This window comes from Anolis sagrei, chromosome 4, assembly GCF_037176765.1.
Source record: "Anolis sagrei isolate rAnoSag1 chromosome 4, rAnoSag1.mat, whole genome shotgun sequence".
Lineage (NCBI taxonomy): Eukaryota > Metazoa > Chordata > Lepidosauria > Squamata > Dactyloidae > Anolis > Anolis sagrei.
The window spans coordinates 176,233,265-176,247,408 of record NC_090024.1 but is presented as its reverse complement, the minus strand read 5'-3'; the positions used below and the strand labels follow the sequence as shown (position 1 = coordinate 176,247,408).

General features: G+C 37.6%; 1 protein-coding gene across 5 annotated transcripts in view; it reads right to left on the bottom strand.

Moving 5' to 3' along the window:
* Positions 1 to 14,144, bottom strand: part of SPATA6 (spermatogenesis associated 6) — a 39,995-nt gene that overhangs the window by 9,381 nt on the left and 16,470 nt on the right. For 2 of the 5 annotated variants that reach the window (XM_060773468.2, XM_060773467.2), the window contains 5 exons: positions 13,421 to 13,501; positions 12,433 to 12,708; positions 9,620 to 9,698; positions 6,316 to 6,356; positions 3,559 to 3,740 (listed from right to left, as the gene is read on the bottom strand). In XM_060773468.2, coding sequence (XP_060629451.2) covers positions 3,559 to 3,740; positions 6,316 to 6,356; positions 9,620 to 9,698; positions 12,433 to 12,708; positions 13,421 to 13,501 — 659 coding nt within the window. The remainder of the gene's footprint in view (positions 1 to 3,558; positions 3,741 to 6,315; positions 6,357 to 9,619; positions 9,699 to 12,432; positions 12,709 to 13,420; positions 13,502 to 14,144) is intronic. The other 3 variants (XM_060773470.2, XM_060773469.2, XM_067467889.1) reach the window with 3 other exon arrangements.

The following is a 14,144-nucleotide window of genomic DNA, read 5'->3' as shown; positions in this document are numbered from 1 at the left end:
CCTTTGGATAACTAAAAACATAAATGGAGTCTGCTAGACCCAAAGTGATTTCAAGTAAGATCATTTCAAACTGTTTTGACAAATATTTCACAGTATTCTGAATATGAAAGGAAGTAGGTTAGAGCATCTGACATACAAAGAAAGATGTGATGAGCATTACAATAGCCGACATTCGCAAAAACACTTTGGAAATCTATTGTTCTGACCTACAGTAGACAAGATCAAGTCCTGATGAACCATATCAGACAAGTAGCAGAGGTCAAGAGTAACTGCTTGTGATGAGTTGCACCTTTCATATTCAATAGGCCAGCTAAGACAGTTTTTGATACCTGTCAACTGCAGAACAGACAAGGTCACATCATGCTGGGCAAATCAATCCCCCAGATATTCAGACTCCTATTATAACAGGAAAATGTAAGCATCTCTCTCCATCACTATGTGGCCTCTCTTTAAAAAAAAATATCACAATGTTCAAGCTCTATATGAATGACTGAAATCTTTAACCCAGGGAGTCCATTTTATATCTTTCGTGGGAGATGACTGTACAAGATAGATATATCTTGGTGATTTTTAAAATATCAGATAAACCGCCTGTTTTTATTTTATTTTAGACTTGATACAGTTTTGTCCAAAGCCACATATTAGATTTGGTACAGTTTTGTCCAAGGCCACATATGTACTCAGATACTAAGTAACCATGCATAATTGTTCGCTGGTAGAGCGAAAATTACACTTCCACAACAAATATAGGGACAAAGAGATCTGTTCCTAGCTGAAATGTGCTTACTGCAGATGATGCACTATGCTTCAACAAAATGAACAAGATATTTTCTTTAAATAGGGAATATCAACTGTTAACAATAAATATTGTAAGCTTTATTTTCCATAAATATTTACAAGAGGAAAATAGATAAGATGATCCCCATCTGCCTAAAATTGGAAATTGACAGGACTGTGGTGAGACCAGTCACTCTATATGCCACTGAGTACTGGCTGACCACTAAGGCTATCTAGCAAACTCTGCACTCTATGGGAATGTGGATGCTCAGGTGGTCAATAAGTGTTACCCTGAAGGACAGTGCACTCCTTCTCTGGAACTGTTCCAATTGCCAAGAAGATGAAGGAATCCCATTTGAGATGGTTTGGACATGTATAATGTAGTGATGAGGGTTCAGTGGCTAAGCCTGCGCTGAATATGGAAGTTGCAGGTGCCAGGCCACGCAGCAGACCTAAAACGCATTAGCTCGACTGTTTGAAGAAAGACTCACAATGAGAAATGCGACCAACAGGAACAAGTGGAAAACAAGAAGCAAACAAGTGGACCTTGCGAATTTGTAGGACAAATGCTAGGAAGGAGATTAACAAGAGGAAGAAAATGAAAAGCATATTTATTTTTACAATCTCACCTGGCATGCACATGGTCTATACACTGATTCAAACAGTCCTACAAGAAAGTTGGGAAAGATAGGGATCACCAAATTGGGAGCGTGTAGTCCACCAAATTTGATTAGGGTGCAACACTTTACCACTGTCTATAACAAGAGTTGTAGCCCAATAGTTTGTAGAAAACTAAATAATCCCCACCTTGTGAATACTCCAGAGAAAATAAAAAGCCGAGATAGAGGCAAGGGGGCTAGAGACGTGTGCAAAAGAGTGAAATTAATGAAAACACTAAAAAGGATTGATTCAAGGGTTTCATAATAATTCAACGTAATAGAGACTGAGCTCCCCCCCCCCCCTATCAAAAATGAATAGGACTAGAAGTGCTATTCATTTTGGATGGGGGGGGGGGGGGGGACGACGACTCAACCTTTACTATTCATATAGGATTCTTTCAGATTTTAGAGTACATGTATTTGCACAAACGTAAAGAATAAGAGATATATGAGAAAGGGGATTAAGTCACAGGTCCAGCAAACTGAGTTTTCCGTCAAGGAGCTCTAGTCCTGCTACTGTCAGAAATTTGACAGAGGAAAGAGGAAGAAGCTGGGAAGGACTTTAATTCCTGCAGGTCCACTCACTCAAGCTTCCCGGCCATCAGCATAATTTTTGCCTTTTTAGCAAAGTTGCCCTCATAGCCAGAAAGGGAACAAAAAGCCACACCACTAACTAATACCTCACTGAGTTGCCAAAATGGCCATGTGCAAATGAATATTCTTTGCTGACCAATCTATGCTTGTTAATCAATCTAAACATGGACATGCAGACACACTTCCACTTGAAGCTTCTTACCAATGAAATATACTGTAAAAATATACATGCTGATATTATATTACAGGCAGTCCCCAAGTTACGAACAAGATAGGCTCTGTAGATTTGTTCTTAAGATTTCACCTCACTTTCTGTCCTTGTGATAACTGGATTTTTTTTTAAAAAAATGGAATGTTGTGGAAACAAGAATTGGTGATAAAGCTTCAGCTGAGACCCCTTTCCCCCATGATAACTCTTTCAGGAGTGAATTTCCCTTCCTAGAGATAAATTTCTCTTTATTGTCTCACCCTGCTCATAACTATGAGTCATTTCTAAGTCTTATGTTTGTAACTCAGGGACTGTCTATATATCAAAACATATGTTATATCACATCTGCATATTTATCCTTTAGAAAGTAGTTGCTGAGGGCTTTCCTTAACAAAGGAGATTGAAAAATTTCAATATGCTTCACAAGATGAACAGAGGAAGCATTGCAATTTAGGGCCGTTTCCACACAGCCATATATTCCAGAATATCAAGGAATAAAATCCCACAATATCTGCTATGAACTGGATTATCTAAATCCACACTGCTGTATATTCCAGTTCAAAGCAGGAAATCTGGGATTTTATTCAGCTGTGCGGAAGGGCCCCCAATTCCAGATGAGATTAAAACATTTTCAGATGTATCCTGGGCAGAATATTTGTAGTGCTGAGTCTATGAAAAAATGGCGCAAGTCAGAGCATACTAAACAAAGTCTGGGAACTCTGCAGTAAGTGTTTTTAGTTTTTACTTGAAAAGTCCTAAGCAAGTGTGTATGCGTAGACTGGACTGTAGAATCAATTTTAGGTTTCAGAACTATTTTGTATATGTTCACCATTCTTTAGCACAGAACCACATAGTCTCACCATTTCCAGCTCCTGGGGTTTCCTGACATGGCAATTCTAGAAGAAATAGTATTACTCTTGCATTTTGGTATTCCTGGTCAAACTGAAAAGAAATTTCACTTTAAATGGCAAATATTTAATATGTTGAAAGTGTTTGGAAGCTTTAACCCTTGCCACTAAAGTGATACATACAAGCGGAGTAAAAGCCATCTATGAAATTAAGGTGGCAATGCTATCCAGCTAGATTTTACAAGATTGCCGAATATAGCCAGATGTTTCACATTCTAACTCCAAATATTTACTCAAACATGTGTTTCTAATCGTAGAATACTATCTGTTAAGTGCCAATGGTAGCCCTTGTCTAAAATTGTTCAATCATTAGAGACTAAGCATTAAATAAAGTGCCTAAAATTTGAAATACAGTAAGCACTTCTGAGAACACAACACACAAGTCCAGATTTCATGGAATATCCAACACTACCTTTCTCTAAGAGATGAGCGATTCAAAACAGGAGTTGAAGAATATTTCTGCAATGATGGGGGTGCTGAATGGGTTAGCAACCGAGCTGGATGAAGCTGTCCGGCCACTATGCTTGACATCAAGTGCTCATCATAGTTGTCAGAAAAACCATGAAAGTCTTTCTCTTGAAGTGACCTCATAATCTATCAGGAATACAAAATGGTATTGTGACCACTAAGGAAGATATATAGTATACTTATTGTATTGGCTATGCCTCAGCATGAACTGTAGTACATGAAAGAAAATATCTTTCAACATTACAGCAGCAGAAATAGACTAAAATTTATGTTGCACAATGCTTTCAAAAATGTTCTGCTCATTATGTCATTACCTGCATTTGAAAAATTCTTTATTATCTTTAAGATTATTATATTTAATTTCTTGGAAGTTAACGGAAAATGCTTGTCTATAAATGAATACAGTTAACATAAAATTTGACCAATAAATGATTCCATGTTATGAAAGTGAAATGAACCGTCTTTAATTTAGTTTTCTTTTTCAGACTTATACTATGCAAAATTAGCTCAGTAAGTACAAGCCTGTTTATTGATATCTTTAAATGTATAATCTGCTGTTGTGGATATTGAAGATGTGCAATTTCAACAAGTGTTAAATTTTAAAAAAGATGAGGTGCACAGTAGGCTTGGGCGGTTTTGTTCGTTAATTTCGTAATTCGTTATTAATTCGTATTTAAATTAGCTTATGATCCAATATTGAGCCATGCAGGACTACTGTGAGGATTAATAAAAAATCGAAACAATTTTTCCAATTTATTTCGTATTGTTTCGTAATTGTTTTGTAATTATTTCCGTATGTCTGGTGCAAGTTTTATAGTTGTTTGTTTTATCAGTGATAAAAAATAAATTATCACACCAACAGTCAACAACAGAGGGAGAGGGAAGCTTCAGAAGTTTCCCCTGTCCCATTTGGAGGATTTTTTAGCATATTGTGCAATCGCGTCCGCCATTAACGAATCAATTCGTAATTTTACGAAATTTCGTATATTTTGAACTTTTTTAAAGGAAAATTTCTGAATTGTTTAAAAAAACGAAACGCAAGGGCCCCCCTAAAAAAGAAACTAGTTTAAAACCAATTTTTTCCGTGGTTACCCAAGCCTAGTGCACAGATATCATATTTAAAGGATCGGATAAATCTCAGGAGATTTTTATAAAATGGATCTATCCTAAACTGCACACAATACAGTCAAATAACAAAGAACTACTACTAAAGAAAAGAATTTTCAATACTAGCTACATTTAGTATCCAATATATGATCCTCCCAGTATCCTGTCATGCACAGAGCCATAGCGTCTTTAGATTCACAATGTCCTGTGTTGTAGCCCCCAATACATACTTAAAGCCCTGCCAAGTTTATGCCAGCAAGACAGGGGAAGGAATAGTAATCTCTTCCTTTCACCCAATCCTCCCTACAAACAACTAGATGGACATTATCTTGCCCATGGTTGGAAGGGAGCGGGGAGGTGAGATGGTTGATGTGTCAAGCTAGTTCTGTTGAGTGGGTCTTTTTTCTCATTTAGATATCAATAAATACAGGTATTTGATAGAAAATAATGCTGTTAGTACATCTTTATGTATTTTAATAGAGTGGAATATACTGGAAACATACCGACTGCAGTAACCAGTAAGCAGTAATGGTTCTCCTAAGACCCATTAAACAGGATGAGTGATAAATAGCTCTTGTCTGGCATATGTCACCTACCATGATAAATACATCTAATGACATCTATGTTAACCACGAAGACCTGAGCATGTAGTCTTACATGGTTCTTGATAGTACTCAGCTAGAAGTACTAACAGTCTGATGGGTATGGAAGCATTTCCTTCAGCTCTTATGAAAGTACGAGGGTTGAATGAAAAGCAATGCCTCCACTTTTGTAACTCCTCAACAGATGGCAGGATTGGTATGCAGCAGGTACTGGCTTGTTCAGTACTCTCCTCTACAGTTCCATTTTGGAGGGAAGCCTTAGCATTGAACGGTTGTGTTGTTAAAGTGTGCAGATGGTCGGTCAATGCGACTTAAGCAACGTGCAGTCATTGAACTCTTGACAGCAGGTGTCACCCCGAAGGAGATTCATCAGAGAATGCAAGCTATTTATGGTGATTGTGTTGATGTGAGAACTGTGCGTCATTGGGCGAGTAAGCTTAAAGATGTTGAGAAGGGAACATCTGACTTGCATGACAAACAAAGAGTTGGACGTCCTGTGACAGCAACCACAGAGTTTCACAAGCAAAAGGTTGACAGATTGATTCAGGAAAATCGTCATATCACTCAGAGAGAAATTTCAAGCATAATTGGCATTTCACAAGAACGTGTGTGTCACATTATTGCTTTGCTTGGCTATCAGAAGATCTGTGCATGATGCATTGCGGAAACAGAGTGTTGACTTCTTCCGTGATGGCTTCAGAAAACCTGTTCATCTTTGGCAGAAATGCATCCAATTGTCCAGTGATTATGTGGAAAAGTGAATAGTGGTAGTTAAAGAGCAAATTCTGAGGATTATTTCTGCGTTTGATTTATTAAAATATTCCCATCCAAACCCAAGTAACAAAGATGGAGGCTTTACTTTTCATTCAACCCTCGTATCATATTCTAACCTTGCAAAATATAAAATAGTCAACAGGCAATGAAAATATATGTCACAAGATACTTTCATTCAGCTTCACATATGTACTCTTTCACTCTTTTACGGTACTTACTTTAACATTCTTCGGTCTGTAACTGCCAAGAAGTGTAGGATCTTTAAAAAAGTAGAGAAAAAAATATTTGCAAGCACTAGACATACTTCCTATAAAGCTCATAACAACTTTTCAAGCAATTCCCAAGGCAGTTCACAAAACAAGTACCGTTATTACTGCTGCATTTTCAGTAGTGACTGCTGTAAAGAGTGGCTTATTCAACTATCATGTTAACAATATAAATCTGTACAGATACATATGATTTACAGTGTGTGATATAATTACTGGAAACTAATAATAAGTACTTGGATAAGGGAACTTTGTAATGTAAAATATATTTTGGATAAAATGGGATTTATTCAACAAAACATCAGGATTCAAGGAAATAACTTTGTCAAATAAAATGTATTTTACTTCATTTTGTTTTGCTTTTTCACCTTCCATTTAATTTTCAGCTTATCATGGAGTCTCCTATAAAAACATAATAACCTGAAAAATGACTTCCTCTTTATTTCCATATAAATTCCCACAGAAACTGTGCTATGACAAAGAAAGAAAACCGGCCCGGGGGGGGGGGGGGGGGAGGTCATAGGAATCTATCAAAACCTTCCTTTTTTCTCTAACAGTGGAGGATAAGGATTTCTTGTTTTTCTTTCATTTGGAGGAGGTGCTTCTGATGCATGGCCATGCAGCCCGGAAAACTCACAGCAATCCAGTGATTCCGGCCATGAAAGCCTTTGACAACATATTTACATTATGATTTACAAGAGTAGCAAAAATACAGTTATGGATTGTGTGATTTTAATAATTGGTGTGATTGTTTTTAGATGTTTTTAATTGTTTGATTTTTAATGTAAATATTTATCAACTGTGTGTCATTTTAAGGCATTGAATTGCTGCTGATGTGTGAAGCTGCTCTGAGTCCCCCTCGGGGTTGAGTAGGGCGGGGTGCAAATGTGGTTAATACTACTACTACTACTACTACTAATAATAATAATAATAATACTTTACACTTTGCCATAGACAGTTCAAATGTACCTCCCACCCCCAGGGAAAGCTTTTCCAATCATCTGCCTTCTGACTTATTTGGTCTTCAGATAAATATTTTCTATGACCACTGACTAGCTTTTCTCACTCCATCTTGGAGATATGTGGTATTTTCCACTCTTGCTACCCTCCCCCTGTTTTTCTGATCCTCTTGAGGAGTCCTATTCCATTCTATTAGTTTCGGCTTTTGAGTCCCCTGCGGGGTGAGAAGGGCGGAATATAAGAACTGTAAATAAATAAATACATGTGAACTTGAATTACTATTGCCATGTATTTTGATTCCTATACTTCCACACCAAAAATTACTCTCCCAAAAGCAGTTTGCAGGCAACAACCATGGAACTGAGCTTGGCTTTTTTTCCAGTGCAGAAACAGGAAGAATTATACAGGAGGAATTCAAATCTTAGTGACTTCCTATATTGGTGTGTGAAATGGTATGGAACTGCAACATGGGCCATTTCCACATAACTAAAACTTTGTGAGATGGGAGGAAAGCAAGCAAAACAGTATCCATGTCCTACAATATAGATTTTAAAAAAGGATTCAAGGGTCCCCAGGAGAGCTAAAATGAGGATGATACTGAATATAAAGTTCATGTCACACTGTAAACAGAATGTGGAAAAAGTTATCTTATGTGGAAAGGTTCTTCTCTCAAGCAGAACAGTTTACTGAAAGGAATTCTGTTTCATCCCAGGGATGATCTACTAGAAGAACTTTCCTCTTATCTGTTGCTCCACCCTGAGAGTACTGATGGATTTTTTTAAAAAAGTGAGACCTTGGTCTTGAACATAACTGGAAAACATTACAAAGAAATTATAAAATATAAAAATGTGAATGACATGAAATAATATTTCTAATATAGCTAATAATAATAATATAGCACATTAACCATAAATGAATGCATAAGATCTATACTGCAGGAGAATACCACATAGAAAAAGAATTGCTTTCAGTACAGCTTTCCTCAAACAGGTTCTAACTCTAATCCATGGATTACTGGAAGCAACAGAGCAGATAATCCAAGGGGTATAAATGGGAAATAAAAGATCATGAGCTCAGTGAATGCACAGCCAGTGGTAAAGGCTGATTTTATAGGAAAACTGTGTGCATGTGTTCATGCCTAGGGTTTGATGTGAGACACAGAATTTCTGTACTATAAGGAATAAGACAAAAACAGGTTTTGGGATCCCCATCCAAGAAGGAGGCATCAATCAGAAGAAAGGGCATCCCAAAAACAGTAATATTCATAAATATGTGTTATAATTTATGACAGAGGTTTTCAAACTTTTTCAGCCGTTTAGCCCTTTTTGAAGCAAAAGTTTCTTGTGGAGCCCCAATAAATGTTTATATTTTATTATATATTATATTAATTATAATATTATATATATCAGGCATGAGCAAGCTTTTTGACCAACATAAACTTAACAGAATTTCAGTGGAAGACTCCAGGGGATATCCAGTCCAACCCCCTTCTGCCATGCAGAAAAAGCACAATCAAATAATAATAATAATAATGGCAACCCCAAGGCCCATCCAGTTCAATTCCCTTCCGCCATGTAGGAAAAGCACAATCAAAGAACCCTAAACAGGTGGCCACCCAACCTTTGTAATAACATGGAGAAAAAGCACAATCAAAGCACCCCCTGACTGGTGGGAAGGAAACAGGGGTTTTTTAAGCAAGCAAAGAGAGGGAGAAATGATCTTGGGGTGGGGGTGGGGCAAGGAAGCTGAGGGAAAAAGGCTTTTGGAAGCGAAGGAGGGGAAGGAAAAGGGTTTTTGAGAACAAGGGAGGGGAGGAAAAAAGGCTTTGGGGGCAAGGGATGGGAGTAAAAGAGAGTTTTGGGGCAAGGGAGGGGAGTGAAAAGGGCTTTTGGCAGCGAGGGAGGTGAAGGAGCAGAAAAGAGGAAGAAACCTTTGGAGGAAGAGGAGAAGGGGGGGTGGAGCCCCAAAGGTTCCACAGAGCTCACTTTGTGAACCACTGATAAAGGATATAAGAAACAAGATATTATATTTCTAAAGCAAATTTGATGAAGAAGAGGCATGATTCAGGCCAACAGATTTAATAGACTAGATGAGGAAGATAAAGTTTAAGTCATTGGAATTGCTACACAGTGTTAGAGCAGACCAACTGAATCAATTGCATTTACCTATGTGTTGACTCACCATTCAGCAGTTGATTCAGTGGGTCTACTTTAGTTGGTACTAACAAGGAGATTCAAGCTGTGACACAAATCTAAACTTACACCTATTTTTGAAAAATACTTTTAAAAAAACTTGCCACAGGTAGTTTCATCTTTTATATGCTCCCTGGAACGACACCAAGTATGAACATCAGGTGAGGGACTCGGTTGTTCCACCTGGAAATTAAATAATACCTTACATGGTATTGAAGCTCAGGAATTTATTGTTATATGCATAAATCATATGTTGTGCACAGTAACATCATATGGACATAATGATAAAATTATGGCTTAATCAAACAATTTCTAAAATGGGTGGTCTTCATACATTTCAGACTACAACTCCCATCACTCCTGATCACTGCCTATGTAAATAAAGTTGATGGAGTTCATAGTCCAAAACGTCCAAGGACACTACATCAAAATTATTGCACCTAAATCTTAAAAGTTCTGGTTAATTTTAGCTTCATTAACAAGCCAACTTCATTAAAAAGGTTAATGTTTGCTTGTTTCTGTAACGATTATTGACAATTATTTTCTTAGTTTAAAATGAAAGTGAAAGCTTCAGATTTTCTTCTCATATTAATACAAGAGAAAATCAAATAAGACCAGGACAAATTATTTTTTTTTAAGTATTATCATTACATTCCAATTACACTTTAACCTGTACGTTCAAAGAAATCAACAGCATTACAATTTATATACAATATTTCCTCGACTGTGAGACATTATTGATTGTAAGCCAAGCCTGATTTTTGAGGTCCAATTTGGGGGGGGGGGGGTTATTTTCGATTCTAGGACATACCTTTTTATTTGAGTCTCAATTTTTGTTTAAAAAAAATTGTCCTCACCCAAAATCATTTGTCTTGCTGCCCAGCAGTCCTGCGCAATGGTGCCACTGCCTCTACAGGCCCTCACTTTTTGCATTGCTGCTGACTTGGTGCATCTAATGAATACAGCTTCTTCTGCTGGCATTGGCTGCTTCCATCACCTCTATGTTGCTAGGTTCATCTTGAAGGGAGAGGACTGGGGATAGTAGTGGCTGATAAAGTGAGAGCTCTTTTTTCAGGCAACTGTAGCAAGAGGGCAAGGGGACAGGAAAAAGAAGCCCTGTGTGCCAGGAGCCTGAGACAGCAGCTCTCAGTTTCTCCTGGCTCTCAGGGCTTCTTTCTTGCTGCTGGCATGTTCAGTGAGAATAATCCTCTCTCAGCAGCAGTATCCCAGAGTGCAGAAGTCTGCACATACATTGCCTGTGACGAGTCAGCAGTGGCATGAAAGCAGGTTGTGAAGATGGTGGTAGCATCGGTCATGGGGTCTAGAAGGCTTTACATGGACTGGCCAGAACAACTTGCTTCCCTCTTATTCTCTTAGCCACCGCTCTTGATTTTTCTTTTTTTTGAAATCTGTTATTCTAGGACTCAGACAGGGCCCAAAATGCACAAGCTTGCATGTTTTTATTGGAGGCGTCCAAACAACACTTCCAGTAAAAGCAAATTAATTCAAGATAAAGCAGGAAGGCCCTGCTTTATTCCGTATTAATTTGACACATCGAAAGACTTGGTTCTTTCATAAGATCCGGGTCTTTCCAGGTGTGAGCCCTGTGTGGATTAGGCCTGAGGATTACACTGCATGGACTTTGAGGGGAGGTGTGGGGACTGTAACCCACATCCAACTGGATTTAGTAAACCCGACTGGGCAGTGGCTAAAGACCTATCTAAAATTGGTCTTTGGCAACCCTTTTTTTAAAACCTGATTTGGGGGGGGGGGGGGGTCTTAGGGCCCTTCTAGACAGATCCTATATTCCAGGAACTGATCCCAGGTTTTCTGTTTATTCTAGTTTATCTGGCAGTGGGACTCATATAATCCTGTTTAATCCTGAAAACCTGGGATCAAATCCTGGGATATTGAGTCTGTCTGGAAGAGCCCTTAGAATTGGTGAAATATGATAGTATACAATATATGCAAGTTTGGAAATCCACTGGGCACATTTTCAAATACGGTGCCTGAAAGACAGGACCTTTCCCTTTGCCAACTTTCACACCATGCTGCTTGTCACTAAACCATTACACATTTTCCCAAGAAACATTGTTTAGAGCAGGGGTCCCCAAACTAAGGCCCGTCGGCCAGATGCATCTCTCCAATGTCATTCCCCCCCCCCCCTTAGTCTTTGAGTCACACTAAGTCTGAAACGACTTGAAGGCACATAACAGCAATCCTAATTAGCTTGACTATCTCATCAGCCTAAAGCAGACCCACATTTCCCATTGTAATATTGGTAAGTTTATGTTGGTTAAAATTGTTCTTCATTTTAAATAATGGATTGTTCTTTCTTTCTTTCTTTCTTTTTGCACTAGAAATAAGATACATGAAGTGTGCATAGGAATTCGTTCATGTTTGTTTCAAACTATAATCCAGCTCCCCAACAGTCTGAGGGACCATGAACTGGTCCTCTGCTTAAAAAGTTTGAATTTATTTATTTATTTACTGTATTTTTACCCCGCTCTTATCTTAACAATCTTTGGCAGATAAGTGATCAAGTCAATTTTCAAGCAGTTGAAGACCCCTGATTTAGAGTGTTAAATTATTTCAGAAAAATAGCTTGATACTTAATGAAGTCAAACTTTGTTTAAACCCTACCAAAACCCTACTCAGATTCTTCCAAATAGTATTGGGACAAGCATTGTGTTCGTCATGTTTGAGAGAGAAGACAAATAAATAAGCACAAAAAATGATGTCTTTTTCCGTTGCCAGAGCCAAGCAGAAAAACTTACATTCCACTTAAGTTTTGATTTAGGTCATATGTGGGAGAGATCACAAAAAGGAAGAGCTAAATAAAAAGCTTTTCAAAGCAGCTGTGGAAAAATACAACTTGATCTATATTTCAACTGGAACTGCTTTAAAAAATACATACATGTCGAATTACAAACGGGGGTCTATCTGATTCTTTTTTAAAATCAAAAGGCCCTAGGTCTAAGTGGGCCAGCCGTTGACTGACTTGCAGAAGCTCACACATTCGCCTCTTTGTGTAAGGAGATGGAGAACGAGAAAGAGAGGCTATTGTTGGTTGTTCATAGCTCTTTGTTGCTGAGACGTTCCTGATTTTCTCAGGTGAAGTAGTGTTCTTTTTTGGCGGCCTTGTTTGCAACGTTCCATCTGTTGATGCATGATGCTGGCAATCTGAGTTATCCTGAATCAAAGAGAGGAACTTGTGAAAGACTGAAGTGCCTGGGAGTACATGCTCTCGCTATGTTCAAAACATCCATGTTCCTGCTATTAACAAACTTACAGTCTCCGAATCAGACTCCAACAATTTGAGATCAAACACTTCTGTTCTGGGGGCTTAAAATTTCAAACTACCCTTGCAGTCTGCTCAACTCTCTGGTTCACTGAAGCGTTCCTCCTGCGTGGAAAAATGAAGCACTCTGTTCCTTTTCTACCTCAAGTAGCTCAATATTACAGGTGTTTTTTCTTTCACTGCTACTACTATTACTGGCTACAAATGGCCAGGAGTGGGGGTGAATAGTTGCCATAGTAATATTTTATTTTGTTTTGCGTTGATCTAACTTTGTAAAATGTTTATATACATAGAATGCTTGATATTTTTAACGTAATATATTGTTGTAATACTCAATTATTACTCAACGATACAGTATTTTTTACTTCCAAACATTAAATACTTAAGACAATTATAGCATTTTATAACTATCAGTCATTTTATATTCATTTTGCTCATATATTCAAATGTCTTTTTAAAAAGTTTTTATTAAAAATGTGTTTCCAATTTTCAAAACACTATCATATGAGGAGCTTTACCAAAAGAAATAATTTTAGAGCAATAAAAATCTGGCTATCAATATTCAATGTAGAAATCAAATTGAAAACAATTAAATTATGCTAACCTGCTTTTGAACTTTTTCTGAATTTAACAGGCTTTCAGAAATAAGACAAGTCGTGTAAAACTTCAATTTTGGTGCAATTCCCTAGAACAGAGACAATAATTGAACATCAAGCTACTACTGCAGAGATAAAGGGTATCATAGAAGTAAATGTCACCTACTACAACAAACTATTCCTAATTTTAACAGTTTCCTTTGTTAATTTCAGCCTTTAATAAAGATAATTAGAAAAGACAGAACACCAATGGTAAATGTCAAGAAGATAACATTTGCATTTCTGACAATTCAATTACAGATGATTATATTGCTTTTGTACAACAATTAAGGTCTGGCATTTATTTCAACATAGTGCTTTGTCAAAAGCATTTTTAAAGATTTTTCATGGCATGTTACATATCACTAATTAAAAGTCAAGTCATGCTGTTCAACCTTCACTCACATCACTTTCAGACTTCTTGATTATGTTCACTGGAGAAACCATAGCCTCTACAATTATGGTGTAACAATTTGTAAACAAGGAAGCTACATTCTTTTACAGTCGGCCCTTCATATCCATGGTTTTCAATCCACAGATTCAATAAATTATGGATACAATTTCACTATGCCATTGTACATAATGGGACTTGAGCATCCACAGATCTTGGTATTCACAAGGGATCCTACTTCTAATAGAAAAGGCAAAATGGAACCCAGAAAGTCTTCACAGACCAACAGCCAGGGGATCAAA